Consider the following 20,475-nt stretch of genomic DNA (forward strand, 5'->3'; position numbering starts at 1 on the left):
GGGGGTGGGGGGGATGTGGAGTAGAAAGAGCGGGTTCTGCGGTTCTGTGAGAAGCCCACAGAGTGTCGACATTCCGCGTAGAGATAACATTGTGACCCCTGAGCAGAGATTAGCCAGCGGGTTTCACACAGCTCGATGCAACTCTCCTTAAATCCTTTCCATGCATTTAGGTTCAATTAGAAAACATCCCACACACACTTCCCCACCCCCCTCACACACCCCCCCCCCCACCCCCCATACACACACTCCCCCACCCCACACACACACTCCCCCACCCCCTCACACACCTCCCCCACCCCCCCACACACTCCCCACCCCGACACACACTCCCCACCCCCCTCACACCCCCCCCCACCCCCCATACACACACTCCCCCACCCCCCCCCACACACTCCCCCACCCCGACACACACTTCCCCACCCCCTCACACACCCCCCCCACCCCCATACACTCCCCACCCCCCCTCACACACACCCCCCACCCCCCATACACACACTCCCCCCCCCACACACTCCCCCACCACCCCCCACACTTCCCCACCCCCCTCACACACCCCCCCCACCCCCCACCCCCCACACTTCCCCCCACACACTCCCCCAGCCCCCCTCACACACTCCCCCCACTCCCCACACACACTCCCCCACCCACACACACACACTTCCCACCCCCACCCACACACTCCACCACCACCCACAACAATCACTCCACGCGCACACACACACTCTTCCCCACAATATACCCACCCCATCACACGGACGCCCCCCCCCCACCCCACACTACCCAAACAATGTATCCACCCCCCCCCCCCACACACACACAGACACGGAGACACTCCACACCCCACACTCCTCCACGCCCCATCGTTGTCGCCCCAGCACTCTCCCCCCCCCCCCCCCCCGCCCCCCCCCCGACCCTTCACAATCCGCACTGGGTGATGATAACACACACAGAGAGGTGCGGTTTAGTGAGAGGGGCTCTCATTGCTGGCACCTGGGCAAAAGAATAAAATGCTCTACACAGGGTGTACCCCCCCCCCCCGGGTGTACCCCCCCCCCCCCCCCCCCCGACACACACACTTCCTTATGGGAGAAGTCCGTTTGAATGGATTCTGCAGCAGGGAGCTATAAACTGCAGAGCCCGTCACAACCAACATTCAACCCCTAATGCTCGCTGTCTCAAATTGGTCATTTACCTCCTCTGTGGGTCTCGCTGGTGGTTATTTTTCACGGCGCAGAGGGAGACGCGTCTCTCTGTCTCCATTCCGTTTGTGTTAATCACTCACTGTAATCCTTTGGAGCACCTTGAAAACCCAGCGCCTCCCTGAGGCTGGAGAGGGGGTGGGGCGGGGGGGGGAGTGGGGGGGGGGGGAGTAGGGGGGAGTGGGGGGGGGGGAGTAGGGGGGGAGTGGGGGGGGGGGGGAGTAGGGGGGAGTGGGGGGGGGGGGAGTAGGGGGGGAGTGGGGGGGGGGGAGTAGGGGGGGAGTGGGGGGGGGGGTGGGGCGGGGGGAGTGGGTGGGGGGGGGGTGAGTGGGTGGTACACGGCAATGTTACTGGCCGATTAACCCAGAGACCGAGGTTAATGATGGGGGGGAGGGGGGGGGGGGTGGTTTGAAACCCATCGCGGCAGCTGGGGGAGGGGTGGAAGAATTTAAATTCAATTCATTAAATAAATCTGGAATTACAAACCTAGGGCGGGATTTTCCGGCCGCGCCTGCCCCGAGACTGGAAAATCCCACCCGAGGTCAGTGGACCTTTGCATGGTCCGCTCCTCGTCCGCTACGATTCCCGTGGGAGGGATGGGAAAATTCCGGCACTCGTCTCAGGAATAGCGACCAGGAAACTCCGGGATTGTTGGAAAAACAACTTTCCTTCAGGTCCGCTCCGCGCGCGGCTCCCGACCCACACCAGACTCATGGACTCTTAACTGGCCTCCGGGATGGTCCTGTCACCCTCTCCATTGTGTTCCAGAAGGCGTATCACCGGCAGATTCTCAAGGGCAGATAGGAATGAGCAATAAAAGAGGAGATTTTCCCAAATATCGGCAAACGCGGGCGGGAAAGGAGGCTTTGAAGCAGTCGGCAGCATTGGCGACTTTTCCCACTGTGTCCTACAGCGTTTTGGCTGGAATTTTACCGCCTCACCTATCCCGGGATTGGACCGGGCGCGGCCCGCAGAACGGAATCCTCCGTTGGCCTCGGGTGGGATTTTACGAGCCTCGCCCAAGCCAGGTCACAAAATACCGGCCTGTGTCTCACAAACAGAAAGGGGTGGGTCCCGCGATGTAATCAGAGCTCACCCAGCCAACAGCCTGGTCCCTCCAATATCGGGGCGCCATTTCTAAAGGCTGCCCCAACACGCAATGCTTCACCGGGCACCCTCCCCCTCCCCCCCCCAGGCACCCTCCCTGGCACTGCCCGGACATGACCCTCTCGCCTCTGAGCGATGCACTGTCCCCAGCTCCTCTGGGAGGTCTGATGGCCAAGGTGCGCGCCTCGGGAGAACAGTCGGGTTTCGTGTTGGTCTGCCCCCTCACGGAAGACGTGAATGGACTTTCTCACGGTGGTGATGGGGGGAATGAATCATAGAATCATAGAAACCCTATAGTACAGAAAGAGGCCATTCGGCCCATCGAGTCTGCACCGACCACAATCCCACCCAGGCCCTACCCCCATATCCCTACATATTTTAGCCACTAATCCCTCTAACCTACACATCTCAGGATACTAAGGGGCAATTTTAGCATGGTCAATCAACCTAACCCGCACATCTTTGATGATTCAGGAGTAGAGGCCGGATAATGAGGTGATGAAGTATTCAAACAACATTGACCGTCAGTGCCCAGCGCATGGTTTTCCAGTCCCGTCGGCAAGACCGCCCGACAGAAATGGGAGCAGAAACTCCCGGCCGGACTGTTTTTCACATCCTCAGATATTTCAAAGTGTTTTAAAGCCACTTCCCAAGTGTGGTCATCGTTGGAATGTAGAAAACACAATAGCTAGTTAGCAAACTCAATCCCACAAACTGCCATGTGATAATGACCAGTTGGCCCTCAGAACAGGTTATCAATTCTTTATTTATTTATTAGTGTCACAAGTAGGCTTACATTAACACTGCAATGAAGTTACTGTGAAAATCCCCTAGTCGCCACATTCCGGCGCCTGTTCGGAGACACTGAGGGAGAATTTATCACGGCCAATGCACCTAACCAGCACGTCTTTCGGTGTGTGGGAGGAAACCGGAGCACCCGGAGGAAACCCACGCAGACACGGGGAGAACACGCAAACACCACACAGACAGTGACCCAAGCCGAGAATTGAACCCGGGTCCCTGGCACCATGAGGCAGCAGTGCTAACCACTGTGCCACCATGCTGCCAATGGACATCCGAACACCAGCCCCCATGTTGGGTCCTTGCATTACTGCTTTCATCCATAGGAAGGGGCATGGTGCGATGGAATTATTAGGCTGGCGGTCCTCTTGAGTACGAGAGTGGCAGTGCGGGGAGGGTCTGGGATGCAGCACCCAACAGATGGTTGCTGGTGCCAGGATTCCTGCCCCTTCAGCTGAGGGCACTACCATGCTCAGGGGCTTGACTTTCTGCTGATCAACACTGCCAGGGAACCGAGGTGCCATGAAATGGTTGTCTGCAGTGGCCAGAGATAGTGACAGTGATGTATGAGGAGAGATTGACCAGGTTAGGATTGTTTTCGCTGGAGTTCAGGCGAATGAGGGGGGATCTGATAGAGACTTATAAAATTCTAACAGGACTAGACAGGGTAGAGGCAGGGAGGATGTTCCCGATGATGGGGGAGTCCAGAACCAGGGGTCGCAGTCTGAGGATTCGGGATAGACCATTTAGGATGGAGATGAGGAGACATTTCTTCACCCAAAGAGTGGTGAGCCTGTGGAATTCATTACCACAGGAAGTAGTTGATGCCAAAACATTGAATGTATTCAAGAGGCGGCTGGATATAGCACTTGGGGCGAATGGGATCAAAGGTTATGGGGGGAAAGCAGGATTAGGCTATTGAGTTGGATGATCAGCCATGATGGTGATGAATGGCGGAGCAGGCTCGAAGGGCCGAATGGCCTCTTCCTGCTCCTATCTTCTACGTTTCCATGAAAGATCTGAAATGGGTGGTAAAGTTTATTTATTAGTGTCACAAATAAGGCTTACATTAACACTGCAATGAAGTCACTGTGAAATTTTCCTAGTCAGACCCCACTTGGAGTACTGTGCTCAGTTCTGGTCGCCTCATTACAGGAAGAATGTGGAAAAGATTGAAAGGGTGCAGAGGAGATTTACAAGGATGTTGCCTGGATTGAGTGGCATGCCTTATGAGGATAGGCTGAGGGAGCTCGGTCTTTTCTCCTTGGAGAGATGAAGGATGAGAGGAGACCTAATAGAGGTGTATAAGATGTTGAGAGGCATAGATCGGGTGGACTCTCAGAGGCTTTTTCCCAGGGTGGAAATGGCTGCTACGAGAGGACACAGGTTTAAGGTGCTGGGGGGTAGGTACAGGGGAAATGTTGGGGGGAAGTTTTTCACACAGAGGGTGGTGGGCGAGTGGAATCGGCTGCTGTCAGTGGTGGTGGAGGCAAACTCAATAGGGTCTTTTAAGGGACTCCTGGATGAGTACATGGAGCGTAATAGGATGGAGGGTTATAGGTAGGCCTAATAGGTAGGGATATGTTCGGCACAACTTATGGGGCCGAAGGGCCTGTTTTGTGCTGTAATTTTTCTATGTTTCTCTGTAGTCGCCACACTCCGGCGCCTGTTCGGGTCAATGCACCTAACCAGCACATCTTTCAGAATATGGGAGGAAACCAGAGCACCCAAAGGAAACCCACGCAGACACGGGGAGACTGTGCAAACTCCACACAGACAGTGACCCAAGCTGGGAATCGAATGTGGGTCCCTGGCACCGTGAGGCAGCAGTGCTAACCACTGCGCCACCAATTTACTGTGCACTGTGGGCCTGTTCTGACTGGTTCCGTTCGCTGATTGTTCGGAGTGGAGCTAATCGGAACGTGGGTGTCTGGTTATCAGTGAGTGCAGCTTTCAGGGAATAGGAAGGCAGTACTGGGAGACAGGCATCGGTCACCCCGCACAGATACCACGGCAGGGGCGGGGTTGGGTCAGAATAATAAATGTGGAGGTTGATAAAACTTTATCCTCAGGAACAAGCGAGTTGCTTGTGCACTAATTACAAGTCTCATGTTGGGGATTGACACTGAGAGATTACAGGGGCCACTCAGTGACCTCGTGCTGAACCCTTACCACTGACCCTTTCAACTTGCAGTCCGTTCCAACAAAGAAAGCAAATAAAGAAAGGGAGGCAAAACGTCACCGTACTCGCTTACTCTGTGACTGTGGCTCTGCCCCAATCTGTGCCAGCTCAAAATGTAACAGTGGATTAGCCTCTCACTGAGGGACGTGAGGTATATTTGTCGTGTCTTTGTGAGGTTAGCCATGATGTGGAGATGCTGGCGTTGGACTGGGGTGGGCACAGTAATAAGTCTCATAACACCAGGTTAAAGTCCAACAGGTTTATCTGGTAGCACGAGCTTTCGGAGCGCTGCTCCTTCATCAGGTGAGTGCCGTCAGGCACTCACCTGATGAAGGAGCAGCGCTCCGAAAGCTCGTGCTACCAAATAAACCTGTTGGACTTTAACCCTGGTGTTGTGAGACTTCTTTTTGTGAGGTTAAGCAGAGGTTAGTTAACAAATCCTTCTGAATAAACTAATCAGAAATAACGGATTCCTTTATTGTTAAGAAAAAAATTGGGAAACACAGAGATTTGGATTTGTGACAATTGTGAATCTCGTAGTGTGACAGCTGTAACACTCTCATCAAACTGTTAATGAATCCCCTCTGCTCTTGCCAATGTTGAGTGACAAACATGTCACAATACGCTTCTGCAACTGGGTGGAACAGGGGGTTCAGTTCCATCTCTGGGCTAAATAAAATCAGTAAGAAGTTTAACAACACCAGGTTAAAGTCCAACAGGTTTATTTGGTAGCAAAAGCCACACAAGCTTTCGGAGCTGCAAGCCCCTTCTTCAGGTGAGTGGGAATTCTGTTCACAAACAGAGCTTATAAAGACACAGACTCAATTTACATGAATAATGGTTGGAATGCGAATACTTACAACTAATCAAGTCTTTAAGAAACAAAACAACATGAGTGTGACAATCTAGGCTGATGCTCCCAATGTGGCACACTGAGGGAGTGCAGCACTGTCTGAGGTGCTACTTGTTGGTTCAGTAATTAAATCGAGTGCCCCTGCCTGCTTGAGTGGATGTAAAAGATTCAGGGGCACTATTTCGAGTGGGGGAGGGGGGGGGGGAGAGGTTCTTCCTGGTGTCCTGGCCAACATTCACCCTCCAATCAACATTGTGAAAGATCAGATTGTCTGCTCGCTATCACGGTGCTGTGTGTGGGATCTTGCTGTGTGCAAATTGGCTGCTGTTGTTTCCTGTATTACAACAAGTGACTGCACTTCATAAACTGCTTCATTGGCTGTGAAGTTCGCGGGATGTTGGTGGCCATGGAAGGCGATATATAAATGCAAGTCTTTCTTTCCAGGAGTTCACAGAATCATTCAATTCCTACAGTCAGGAGGCGGCCATTTGGCCCATCGAGTATGCACCAACAACAATCCCACCCAGGCTCTATCCCAGCAGCCCCATGTATTTAATCCCCTTGACACTAAGGGTTAATTTAACATGGCCAATCAACCTAACCCACACATCTTTGGACACCGATTATGGATTGAAGGTTGCGGCACCACCTGTGGGCGGGAGTAAGAACAGCAGCCATTACCATCACCATTGATTTGAATGGATGGACAGGGTGGGGAGTCATGAGCAGCGATGGAACCTCACAAAGCTTAAGAGGCAAGCAGGGAGAGGTGACCACAAGCTGGACAGTAACCTGTAAAGCGGACTGCCCACAAGAGCAGGCCGCCCATCTGTTGAAAATCAAGGCAATTTTCTTTCCACCAAACGGACTGGATTAAAGCAGGCGGGTGGGAATGCTGGAATTTAATGCCAGTTTATTGCAAGAGGCTGAGGGAGGTTCGAGTGTTGCCTTTGGACTAAGCAAGGAACTGTTGGTTATAGAGGCAACACCACCACCCTGTGGGGGAATAATGAATAACAGGTTATGCGCACAACTGCAGCGTTGGGTGGATTGGCCAGGCTAAATGAGCCCCTTAGTGTTCAAAGATGGCCCAAGATGTTACGCACCAATCTCAATGGACTGGAGCCGTTATATTCCCAACTCAAGAATAAGTGCAAATAAGATTTTTTAAAAATGTATTCTTAACTCCCCCTCCGTTTACAACTTCCGGACAAAACTAACTTCAGTGCTGCAAAACTTCAAAGGCTTACATTAACACTGCAATTAAGTTACTGTGAAAATCCCTTAGTTGCCACACTCTGGTGCCTGTTCGGGTACACTGAGGGAGAATTTAACCTAATCGGCATATCTTTGGACTGTGGGAGGAAACCAGAGCAGCCGGAGGGAACCCACACAGACACAGGGGAGAATATGCAGATTCCACACAGACAATGACTCAAGTCGGGAATTGAACTTGGGTCCCTGTCGCTGTGAGGCAGTAGTGCTAACCACTGTGCCACCCATGCTGCCCTGTCACGTCAAACTCATGGAATTTTAGGGGTGGCACGGTGGCACAGTGGTTAGCACAGCTGCTTCACAGCTCCAGGGACCCGGGTTCGATTCCCGGCTTGGGTGACTTCCTGTAAGGAGTTTGCACATTCCCCCTGTGTCTGCGTGGGTTTCCTCCGGGTGCTCCGGTTTCCTCCCACAGTCCAAATACGTGCAGGTTAGGTGAATTGGCCATGGGGAATGCGTGGGGTGATGGGGATAGAGTGGGGAGGTGGGATAAGATGCTCTGTCAGAGAGTCAGTGCAGACTTGATGGGTCGAATGGCCTCCTTCTGCACAGTAGGGATTGTATGATTCTGCCATTGGATTTCTGAATGGACCTACTATGTTGATCTTTCTCTACACACTAGCTATGACTGTAACACCATATTCTGCACCCTCTCCTTTCCTTCTCCCCTATGTACTCTATGAACGGTATGCTTTGTCTGTATAGCGCGCAAGAAACAATACTTTTCACTGTATCCCAGTACATGTGACAATAATAAATCAAATCCAATGATTCTGGAATAACCAGGCTCTATTTTCCTCCCCCAGACTGGCCGCATTGACCCTCTTTACCCCAAGGTCTGTGGTCACCAGGGAAACGTACTGGATATCAAATGGAACCCGTTTGTGGACAATATCCTCGCTTCCTGTTCAGAGGACACTTCAGTGAGTAATGGCATTATAAATATTGCAGTTCCTACAAGAAGCTACTTCACCTCAATAATTCATCGCTCAGATATTAAATTTAAACTGCGCTTTCTGAATTCTACAGGCTGGGAACTCCCTCTCTGCCGTTCCCACTCTGCCACAAAGGCGGAAAAGTGGGAGCAGCTTCTGAGGAACTTTTCTACTGAGAGGGTCAGTGCTGAGGGAGCGCTGCAGTGTCGGAGTTTCAGCACTGAGGGAGCGCTGTACTGTCAGAGGGTCAGCACTGAGGGAGTTCTGCACTGTCAGAGGGTCAGTACTGGTGGGATATCATGCTGTCCGAGGGGCAGTACTGAGGGAGTGTTACACTCTGGGAGGACTGTAATGAGGGGACGTTCTACTATATTGAAGTCACCGTCTTTCGGACGGAATGTTAAACCTGTCCGCTCGCTCGGGTCGATTGAAGAGATCCCATTGCACTCTTTTGAAGAAGATCAGGTGTGACTTCCCCAGTTATCCCATAACCAGGATCTCAGTGTTCTGTCTGTGTGTGTGTCTGTTTGTGTGTGTGTGTCTGTATGTATCTGTGTGTGTCTGTCTGTGTGTATGTTTGTGTGTGTGTCTCTCTGTGTGTATGTGTGTGTATGTGTGTGTCTGTGTGTGTGTGCCTGTTTGTGTGTATGTGTGTGTGTCTGTGTGTGTGTGTTTGTGTATCTGTCTGTCTGTCTGACTGTGTGTGTGTGTGCCTGTGTGTGTCTGTCTGTGTGTGTGTCTGTCTGTGTGTGTGTATGTGTGCCTGTGTGTGTGTGTCTGTCTGACTGTGTGTGTGTGTCTGCCTGTGTATATGTGTCTGTGTGTCTGACTGTGTGTGTGTGTGGCCGTGCGTGTGTGTGTCTGTGTGTCTGTCGTTCTGTCTGTGTGTGTATGTGTGTGTGTGTGTGTGTGTGTCTGCGTGTCTGACTGTGTGTGTGTGTGTGGCCGTGCGTGTGTGTGTCTGTCATTCTGTCTGTGTGTGTCTGTGTGTATTTGTGTGTGTAAGTGTCTGTGTGTGTCTGTGTGTGTGTGTCTGTATGTGTGCGTGTCTGTGTGTGTGTCTGTATGTGTCTGTGTGTCCATGTGTGTGTGTCTGTGTGTGTGCATGTATGTGTGCCTGTGTATGTGTGTGTGCATGCGTATGTGTGTGTCTGTCTGTGTGTCTGTGTGAGTGTGTGTCTGTATGTGTGTGTATATGTGTGTGTGTATGTGCATGTGTGTGTCTATGGGTGTGTGTGTGTGTCTGTGTGTGTGTATCTGTCTATCTGTGTGTGTGTGTGTGTCTGTGTCTGTGTGTGTGTCTATCTGTGTGTGTATGCATGTCTGTGTGTGTGCGTGTGTTTCCGTGTGTGTGTGTGTGTCTGTGGGTGTGTGTGTGTCTGTATGTGTCAGTGTGTGTCTGCGTGTCTGTATGTGTGTGTGTGCGTGTGTCTGCGTGTCTGTGTGTCTGTCTGTGTGTGTGTCTGAGTGTGTGTGTGTGTCTGTCTGTGTGTGTGTCTGAGTGTGTGTGTCTGTGTGTGTGTATGTGTCTGTATGTGTGTGTCTGTGTGTGGGTGAGTGTGTCTGTGCGTGTGGGTGTGTCTGTGTGTGTGCGTGTCTGTGTGTGTGTGTGCGTGTGTGTGTCTGTGTGTGTGCGTGTCTGTGTGTGTGTGCGTGTGTGTGTCTGTGTGTGTGCGTGTGTGCGTTTGTGCGTGTGTGTCTCTGTGTGTGTGTCTGTGTGTGTGCGCGTGTGTGTGCATGTCTGTGTGTGTGTGTGCATCTGTGTATGTCCGTGTGTCTGTGTCTATGGGAGTGTGTCTGTGTGCGTGTGTGTGTGTGTCTGTATGCGTGTGTGTGTGTGTGTCAATGGGAGTGTGTGTGTGTGAACCCTGTGAGGTTCAGTATATTTTCGCTGCTGACAGCAGCAAGAAGCTGATGTTGAAGGTTGCGGAGTTGCTGATAATCAGACAGCCAGTGGTTGATTTTGCGGAGTTTCAGTGGGTGAGGGGATAATTCCTTTGTTATTAAAAGCTGGACAATGAATTGGAACCTGAGTGTCCAGCTGGGGATTGATATTTGCTGCTGGCTACCTTCCTTAACAAGGGGAATGAACATTTTTTTGCCCCATTTTCCGTTTGATATTCATCACTTTCTCGGAGATCTCCCGGGCTTTTAACTGGAATTATTGGAAAACAGGCCAATCCTGGCTTTTAATTTCCTGAATGTTTTCAGTCGGCTGTTCCCTGTTTGGCTGATATGACAAATGGAGTCTGGTCGCTAATTACCCAGTGACCTAGTTTTCAAACCTCACGGTGCGTTAGATAAAGAGTTTCTAATCATCTTCCTTTCTGTCTCTCACAATAAAAGATTCATGTCGCCTCCCTCATCCCCTTCTGTCATATCTCAGTGTGTGCCTTAACCGCAGCTCTTATGGGGGAGGGGAGGCAGCCAATAGCTTGTGAAACGGGGGACTCCGTGCCACAGGACTTGTCCGCTACGGGACTGTCCTGTCTCACTCCAGGCCAATCTCCCACATTCCACAGCCAATGCACCCTAACCAGCACGTCTTTCGGACTGTGGGAGGAAACCGGAGCACCCGGAGGAAACCCACTCAGACACGGGGAGAACGTGCAGGTTCCACACAGACAGTGACCCAAGCCGGGAATCGAACCCGGGTCTCTGGCGCTGTGAGGCAGCAGTGCTAACCCGCTGTGCCACCATTGCAGTACTGATCAATCAGTCTAGATAAAACTTTCGCTCTGTGGGAGGAAACCGGAGCACCCGGAGGAAACCCACTCAGACACGGGGAGAACATGCAAACTCCACACAGACAGTGACCCAAGCCGGGAATCGAACCCGGGTCCCTGGCACTGTGAGACAGCAGTGCTAACCCGCTGTGCCACCGTGCCGCCCTCTGCACGCTGACCTATATTAACTCCAGGTTAAGCGAAACCTCATTTTTACAAATCCCATTCTTGTTATGTACTTTTGATGTGTAGCCCCTGTTGGAAACGCAGGAAATGCGACAGCCAATTTGCACACAGCAAGATCCCGCAAACGCCAATGACTAGAAAATCCATCTCAGGAATAGTTATTGTGCAGGACGCCAGGATAATCCCCCTGCTCATCTTCCAAATAGTGCCACTTGCACCTACCCGAGAGAGCAGACATGGCTTCGGTTCACATCTGAAGGGTGGCACCTCCAACAATGCAGCATTCCCTCAGTGTGGCGCGGGAGTGCCAGCCTGGACGTTGAACTTAATCTCTCAGAATCATAGAATCCCTTCGGTGCAGAAGGAGGTCATTCGGCCCATCGAGCCTGCACTGACTCTCTGACAGAGTACCTTACCCAGGGCCACCCCCACCCCCTACCAAATCCCGTCACCCCACATATTTACCCTGCCAATCCCTTGACACTAAGGAGCAATTCAGCATGGCCAATGCACCCAACAAGCACACCTTTCGGACTGTGGGAGGAAACCAGAGCACCCGGAGGAAACCCACACAGACACGGGGAGAACATGCAAACTCCACACAGACAGTGACCCGAGCCAGAAATCGAACCCGGGTCCCTGGCGCTGTGAAGCAGTGCTAACCCGCTGTGCCAGCGTCTTGAGTGGGACTTGCACCCACAGTTTTCTGAATCACACACGTGCACAACATAGGCACACACATACTCACACACATATACACATACACACACACATGCATATTGTGGTGAACCACTGTCACTACATGTGTATGCCTGGACACACCCATGCTGCACCTGGCCCCAGACTCCTCCCTTTCCACCCAGAGTGGGGTATAAAGGTGATGGTTCCTCCTCTTCGCCTCAGTCTAGACCAGGTCAGCTACAAGGGTGTGCTCCTGTTCTCTGTGAATAAAAGCCTATTAGTTTCCCTCACTCACAGGAGTCTTCGTGTTGTAATTGATAGTGCATCACATATGTACACACATACACAGACACACACACATACATACACGCACACATAGACACATACACATACATAGACACACACTCACACATATACACACACACACACACACACATTTGTGACAGCCTCAATTTGAGGCTTGTTCAGTAGCTCAGTAGGAAATGCTGTAACTCTCGGCCTTGAAGACCAGGGGGTGAATTTTCCCGTCCCGCCCGCCACGGGAATCGCAGCGGGAGGGGGGCGGACTTAGCAAAAGTCCGTTGACCTCAGGCGGGATTTTCCGGTTTTGGAGTGAGCGAGGCTGGAAAATCCCACCCCGCGAGTTCCCGGTTGACGCTCTGTCCGGCACTGGGCAGCTGGAAGGAAAGACTCATTTATATTAATGCCTCTCCCACCCTCCGGATGCCCCAGCCAGTGAAGGTACTTTTTGATGCACACTCAGTGTTGCAATATCGGAGCTGTGTCCTCGTCAGCACATTGACACAGGCAGTGAGTCAGTCAGGGTCGCTGGTGCCCCTTTGCTGCTCAGTGAGTCTTGCTGGATGTTTGAGCGGAGTTGTGATCCAGTGCAAGTAGTCGGGTCTGTCTCGGGTCACACAAGAATGGCCACTCGCATCAGGCACTCGAGTGTCTGTGGGAATAAACCCTGGGAACATGAGGGGGGAGGAGAAGGAGAGGGATTAATGAGGAAAGGTTACTTTAGAGGGCAGCCGGTACTGGGAAAACATAAAGGAGTGTTTAACTTCAGCACAAAACTCCAGTGAATGAATTAAAGAAATGTCGCGTCCTCCCCGCAGAAGGCTATTGAAAAGGCTGCAATCAGAGCTTGTGGGAGTTTCTGAGTCGGACGAATGCGAGACAGTTTAATTAAGGCACCGGTCTGAAACGACAAGATCAGTGAAACTCCCCGAGGTAATGACGTCTTCCCCCAAAGTGATTCCGTGTCAGCGCCCATTGTTCACCTCATTCCGCCAATGACCTCCTTCCAGCCAACACTGAGAATCCCAACATGAAAACAATGTGTTTTTGGGAAGCCGGGGCAGGGGAGCAGCTGGCAACGGCTTTTCCTCCGCAATTTCTAACAAGTTGCCCGTGCGAACATGGCACGACTATAGGAAACATTGGCAGCGCCCCTCTGTGCAAACGCCCGGCATCCTCACTACTTAGAGGATAAAAGTTGGGGTCTGATGTTGCAGTTGTATAGAACGTTGGTTCGGCCGCATTTGGAATACTGCGCCCAGTTCTGGTCGCCACACTACCGGAAGGACGTGGAGGCTTTAGAGAGAGTGCAGAGGAGGTTTACCAGGATGTTGCCTGGTATGGAAGGGCTTAGTTATGAGGAGAGATTGGGTAAACTGGGGTTGTTCTCCCTGGAAAGACGGAGGATGAGGGGTGACCTAATAGAGGTGTATAAAATTATGAAAGGCATAGATAGGGTGAACGGTGGGAAGCTTTTTCCCAGGTCGTTCACGAGGGGTCATAGGTTCAAGGTGAGGGGGGGGAGGTTTAACACGGATATCAGAAGGACATATTTTACATAGAAGGTGGTGGGGACCTGGAATGCGCTGCCGGGCAAGGCGGTGGAGGCAGACACACTGGGAATGTTTAAGACTTATCTAGATAGCCACATGAACAGAGTGCAAGGGAGGGATACAAAAGAATGGTGTAGTTTGGACCAGGGAGTGGCGCGGGCTTGGCGGGCCGAAGGGCCTGTTCCTGTGCTGTATTGTTCTTTGTTCAGTAGGTGGGGCAGAGAGGAAGGGGCAAGTATCCATTTCTGTGTCTGGACCACTCACGTTAAGTATTTACATATAAACTGATCAGGAAAATGTTAGATCAAGTATCAAAATGGCGAGAGTATTGTGATTAAATGCGTCTTCCTTGCCCCTCCCTCCAAATTCCAGCTCCTATTCTCTGCTGCCACATATTCCCTTGGGGAGAAAAATAGAGAAAAATGTCCCAGGATTAAAAATGGAACCAAATATTCTGGAAAATTCCCCTACCACCCTCTCCGATAATTGGAACTCAGTCCAGGAGCTCACACACACCATCAGACGAAGGAGCAGAAGTAGGCCATTCGGCCCATTGAGTCTGCTGGGAGATCATAAGAACATAAGAAGTAGGAGCAGGAGTAGGCCATCTAGCCCCTCGAGCCTGCCCCGCCATTTAATAAGATCATGGCTGATCTGAAGCGAATCAGTTCCACTTACCCACCTGCTCCCCATATCCCTTAATTCCCTTATCGATCAGAAATCTATCTACCCGTGATTTAAACATATTCAACGAGGTAGCCTCCACCACTTCAATGGGCAGAGAATTCCAGAGATTCACTACCCTCTGAGAGAAGAAGTTCCCCCTCAACTCTGTTCTGAACCGGCCCCCACTTATTTTGAGGCAGTGCCCTCTCGTTCTGGTTTCCCTTCTAAGTGGAAAGAATCTCTCCACCTCTACCCTATCCAGCCCCTTCATTATCTTATAGGTCTCTATAAGATCCCCCCTCAGCCTTCTAAACTCCAACGAGTACAGATCCAATCTGTTCAATCTCTCCTCATAAGCTACACCCCTCATCTCCGGTATCAACCTGGTGAACCTTCTCTGCCATCCCTCCAAGGCCAATATATCCTTTTGCAAATAAGGGGACCAAAACTGCACACAGTACTCCAGTTGCCTTGTATAGTTGCAGCAAGACCTCCCTGCTTTTATATTCTATCCCCCTCGCGATAAAGGCCAACATTCCATTCGCCTTCTTGATCATTACTGATCTGATGTGATAATCCTCAACCCCACTTCCCCACCTTGCCCCCATAACCCTCAATTCCCTTACTGATTAAAAATCTGTCTGTCTCAGCCTTCAACATACTTAACGGCCCAGTCTCTACAGCCCTCTGAGGGAAAGAATTCCACAGATTCATCCCCCTCTGAGGGAGGAAATTCATCTCTGTCTTAAATGGGCGACTCCCTCACTCTGAGATGATGCCCTCTGGCCCTAGACTCTCTCACAAGGGGAAACAACATCTCGGCATCTATCCTGTCAAGTGAGTCTCGTATGTTGTTGCGTGTTGGCTAATTTGTTGTACATTTTTTATAGATGATTTACCTCAGAGAATTGCAGAGTGACATTAGTTCTAAATCTACAAAAAGATTTATTTACAGAAAGGTGAAATATCCGCCATCACACAATGTCTCCACACATTCAGAGCTCTGGCTTTAAGGTCTTTCTGGAAGCTTCTGTTTACTTTAGCTCTCGAGGGCGATACCCAGGCTTAGTCAGTCAAGCACAGTGAATGTGGATCAGTTGACAGACTAATATAATCAAAAACAGATCAATTAAACCATTGAACACAACAGTTATCTGTCAAGACTGATTTTTCATACCATAGGAACTTTACAAGGCAGGAGGAGGCCATTCAGCCCATCGTATCTGTGATGGTGAACAAAGAGCTCCCTGGCCTCATCCCATATCCCTCCTGCAGATCTGGCTATTTAATAACTTTTTCAATGTGCTGAGTGTTTCTGTCTTAACCATCATTTCAGGCAGTGAGTTCCATGTCCCTGCATTCTCTGAGATACTGGGTGCGATCGCTTTGCTCACTCAGAAAGTGGCCAGACCTGAGGAAGGAGCAACTCTCCGAAAGCTCGTGATTCCAAATAAACCTGTTGGACTTTAACCTGGTGTTGTGAGTCTACTTACTGTGCTTACCCCAGTCCAACACCTCCACATCAACACTCAGAATGGCTGACTTTACTCTCGAATATTTGCAATGAATGCATTAAATATTACAGAGATGAATTACATGCATGAACAGGGGAACAAATGTTGCAAGAACTTTCAGCCCAGCAGCCTCTCCCTTGAAAATGACCTTAATGTTTCACTGATATATATATATAATGTAAATCCCCCGGGCGAGGGTCAGTCTGTGGCCATGCCCCATCACCAGTGACCGTTATGGTCAGACTCTTGCAGTCAATCAATCTCCTCTCTTTATTTCTCTACTGACCTGCTGGATTGATATATTTACATTATAAACAGAAGCTGGGAACATTCCAAATACCCTTGCAGGGCCTTATTTGTGAAACTTACGGTTTGGATACCATTCACCTCGTGGTTGAGGTCTGGCACCAGTCGTTAAGAGTGAGGAGGTGAGCTCCTAACAGGGTCAGTCTTCAAGACAAGCCAATTTTCCTTTGTGGGGAATTGAACCTGTTCTGAATAGCAGAATCAGCTGGAGAACAGCCGTGTCGCCACCTGCAATCTTGTTAACCATTTACTGATTTTATGTTTGATTCGGAGACAAGACTATTCCCTTCTCCGTTCTATTCCAATAAATTTTAAACATCCAACAACAACAATATAATTTATGTAGCACCTTTGACATAGAAAACCATCCCAGGATGATTCACAGGGGCAATGATCAAACTAAACTTGGCACAGAGCCAAGTAAGGAGATATTAGGACAAGTGACCAAAGTAAAGTATATTTATTACTCACAAGTAGGCTTACATTAACACGGTAATGAAGTTACTGTGAAAATCCCCTAGTTGCCACACTCCGGCGCCTGTTCGGGTACACTGAGGGAGAATTTAGCACGGCCAATCCACCTAACCAGCACATGTTTCGGACTGTGGGAGGAAACTGGAGCACCCGGAGGAAACCCACACACACGCGGAGAGAACATGCAAACTCCACACAGAGAGTGACCCAAGCCAGGAATCGAACCCGGGTCCCTGGCGCTGTGAGGCAGCAGTGCTAACCACTGTGCCACCGTGCCACTCATTATATTAATGTTAAGGTCACAGAGTCACTGAGGCACAGAAAGACCCATTGATTCCATGCTGATTCTCTGTAGAACAATCCAGTCAGTTCTGTTCCCCCCCACCACCTTACCTTATTAATTCTCACAAGTGTCCTCTCAATTTCCTTTTGAAATCATTAATTTCCCCTCTTGGGCAGTAAGTTCTGGGCCATTATCAGTTTCTATGTAAAAATCGTTCTTCCTCCCCTTACCACCACCCCCCCGCCGCCCTCACTTCCTCTCACGCCCAACATCTTATATCTGTGCCCCTTACCTCAGGTAATGGCAACGGCCTTTCTTTGTGTGAAGGAGGAGAGAAAGCTGGAGGCCGGGGAAGGTTAAAGGAGGGAAATCCTGAGCTTGGGAACCTTGGCAGCTGAAGGCATGGCCGCCAACAGTGGAGCAAGATGCTCAAGTGGCAGAAATTGGAGGAGCGCAGAGGTCTCTGAGGATTAGAAAATGGGCATGGGCAAGGGCGGTGCGCAAGGTGGAGGGCACACTTTGGCTCAAGTGCCGAGAAACATTTATTTTGTGGTTATCAACAGCTGGGATGGGTTTAGAAAGGAAAGGAAGGTTGAGGCCTGAACTTAGAAATCAAACAGGAAGGTGGTAGATATGGCATTCAGGAAATATGAGCTACAATTGGGAAGAAGGCCAGTCTGTGATACGATGCATGGAATCCAATGGATCACAATCGATTAACAACATTATATTATTATGTTCCAGAATTGATGCTGAAATACCTTCAGGAATCTCCCCGTATGGGAGCTTTGCCTTGGGTTTTTCTGCCTTGGGGACAAACACATATTCTCTCCGGTCCCTCGAGTGGACTCAGTTTGACTATTTATGCTCTTCCAATAGGACTTAGGAAAGCCAGAGTTTTGTTCCTGGTGATTCATTGAATGGTATCAAGGGCACAGAGGACTTAGGAGCAGGAGCACGGCATTTGGCCTGCTCTGTCATTCAGTAAGATCAAGGCTGATCTGGTTCATAGAATTATAGATTCCCTACAGTGCAGAAGGAGACCATGTGGCCCAAAAGGTCTGCACCAACAACAACCCCACCTAGGCCCTATCCTTCTAACCCCAGACCTGTTCCCTGTAACCCCAAGTATTAACCCCACTAATCCCCCTAAACTATACATCTCCGGTTGTGGTCTTCCACTCCACTCTCCTGTTCCCCGTTCTTCCCCCACCCCCCATAACCCTCGACTCCTTTCTATATCAAAAAATCTGTCACCAACTCGACCTTAAATAGATTCAATGAGCCAGCCTCCACCATTCTGTGGAGAAACAACTGCAACGGACTAATGACCTGCTGAGAGAAAGAAACATTTTCCCAATCTCCGTCCTAAAAGGGAGACATGGTGGCACAGTGGTTAGCACTGCTGCCTCACAGCGCCAGGGATGCGGGTTCAATTCCCGGCTTGGGTCACTGTCTGGTGTGGAGTTTGCACATTCTCCCCGTGTTGGCGTGGGTTTCCTCCGGGTGCTCCGGTTTCTTCCCATAGTCCAAAGATGTGCGGGTTAGGTTGATTGGCCGTGCTAAATTGACCCTAGTGTCAGGGGGAGTAGCAGGGTAAATATGTGGGGTTATGGGGATAGGGCCTGGGTGGGATTGTGGTCGGTGCAGACTCGATGGGCCGAATGGCTCCTTCTGCACTGTAGGGATTCTATGAGACCTCCTTGTTATAGTTTGGTAAAATGCTATAACCACTGTGTCTTAAATGATTCATTTTGTTGTTGTTTCCAGGTGAGGCTCTGGGAGATTCCAGAAGGTGGTCTGAAACGGAATATGACAGAATCCATTCTAGAACTCTATGGACACAGTCGGCGCGTTGGCCTTATTGAGTGGCACCCCACAACCAATAATATCATATTTAGCGCAGGTTATGATTATAAGGTAAAGAATCCCTTGGGTTTCCTCTCCCTCTCCTGCTTCACTTTGTTCCAGGACACACCCGAGTACAGATGGTACAGAGGGAGTGCTGCACTGCAGGGAGTGCTGCACTGTAGGGAGTGCTGCACTGCAGGGAGTGCTGCACTGCAGGGAGTGCTGCACTGCAGGGAGTGCTGCCTTTTCGCTGAGATTTAAACAGAAGCCATGTTCAGTCTCTCAGCTGGAGGTAAAAGATTATTCAAAGAAGAGCAAGGGAATTCTCCCCGGCACCTTCAGCAACACTGACCCTTCAACAAGTATCACTAAACACAGTTTGGGCAGAATTTTCCAGCCCTTCCCACTGGTGGGATCTTCCAGTCCCATTGGGTTCCAGCCACACTCGCCCCAGGATTGAAAATTCCTGCCCGAGGTCAACAGTCCCTTGCATGGTGCGCTAAATTTTCTGTACCGCCCGCTACAATTCCAGTGGTCAATATTTAACTAAAAATATCTGATAAAGTCAAAGGACAATCTCAGCGAGAAACAAAGTGATTAGAAAAGGAATCTCTTCAGTGCAGAAGGAGGCCATTCGGCCCATCACGTCTGTACCGTGTCTTCGAAAGAGCATCTTCCCCAGGCCCTATCTCCATAAATCTGTAATTATCTTACTAATCCACCTAACTTTTTTTTATTAATTCATGGGACATGGGTGTCACTGGCTGGCCAGCATTTATTGCCCATCCCTACTTGCCCGAGGGCATTTGAGAGTTGACCACATTGCTGTGGCTCTGGGGTCACATGTAGGCCAGACCACGTAAGGGTGACAGATTTCCCTAAAGGACATTAGTGAACCAAATGGGTTTTTCCAACAATCGAGAATGGTTTCATGGTCATCAGTAAATTCTTAATTCCAAATATTTTTGAATTCAAATTCCGCCATCTGCCGTGACGGGATTCGAACCCGAGTCCCCAGAACATTAGCTGAGCTTCTGGATTGAAAGTCTGGCGATAATGCCACTAGGCCATCGCCTCCCCTGAACATGTTTGGACACTAAGGGGCCATTTAGTATGGCCAATCCACCCAACCTGCATATATTTGAACTGTGGGAGGAAACCAGAGCACCCAAAGGAAACCTACACAAACACAGAGAGAATGTGCAAACTCCACCCAAGCCGGGAATCGAACCCGGGTCCCTGGCGCTGTGAGGCAGCAGTGCTAACCACTGTGCCACCCGAAGATGTCAGATTTTGGGAACACCTTCACAATAGTCTGCAGAGTATGAAAAAAGGCTTAAGATATATCGGTCCAAATACCAAGGCCGGAATTCTGTGACCTCACCCACGGCTGGGCTTATCCGATCTCGCTGCTGTGAATGGAGATTTGGCTGAGTGCCAAATTCCCCATTCTCACTGGCAGCGAGGGGGATGCAAGACTGAAGAATTCCGGCAATGTTTGCCAACTAGGTCAGATTCAGGCACTGAAGTTAGTCACCCACCAGACTAAAATTACTCTGAGCGTATGTGGTAGTGGAAGCAGG

At 50.3% G+C, this 20,475-nt stretch overlaps 1 protein-coding gene across 2 annotated transcripts in view; it reads left to right on the top strand.

The window, feature by feature from the left end:
• coro2ba (coronin, actin binding protein, 2Ba) overlaps window positions 1-20,475 on the top strand; it is a 166,336-nt gene that overhangs the window by 121,451 nt on the left and 24,410 nt on the right. For both annotated transcript variants that reach the window (XM_078241250.1, XM_078241249.1), the window contains 2 exons: window positions 8,224-8,340; window positions 18,812-18,961. In XM_078241250.1, coding sequence (XP_078097376.1) covers window positions 8,224-8,340; window positions 18,812-18,961 — 267 coding nt within the window. The remainder of the gene's footprint in view (window positions 1-8,223; window positions 8,341-18,811; window positions 18,962-20,475) is intronic.

Source organism: Mustelus asterias, chromosome 24 (genome assembly GCF_964213995.1).
Source record: "Mustelus asterias chromosome 24, sMusAst1.hap1.1, whole genome shotgun sequence".
Taxonomy (NCBI): domain Eukaryota; kingdom Metazoa; phylum Chordata; class Chondrichthyes; order Carcharhiniformes; family Triakidae; genus Mustelus; species Mustelus asterias.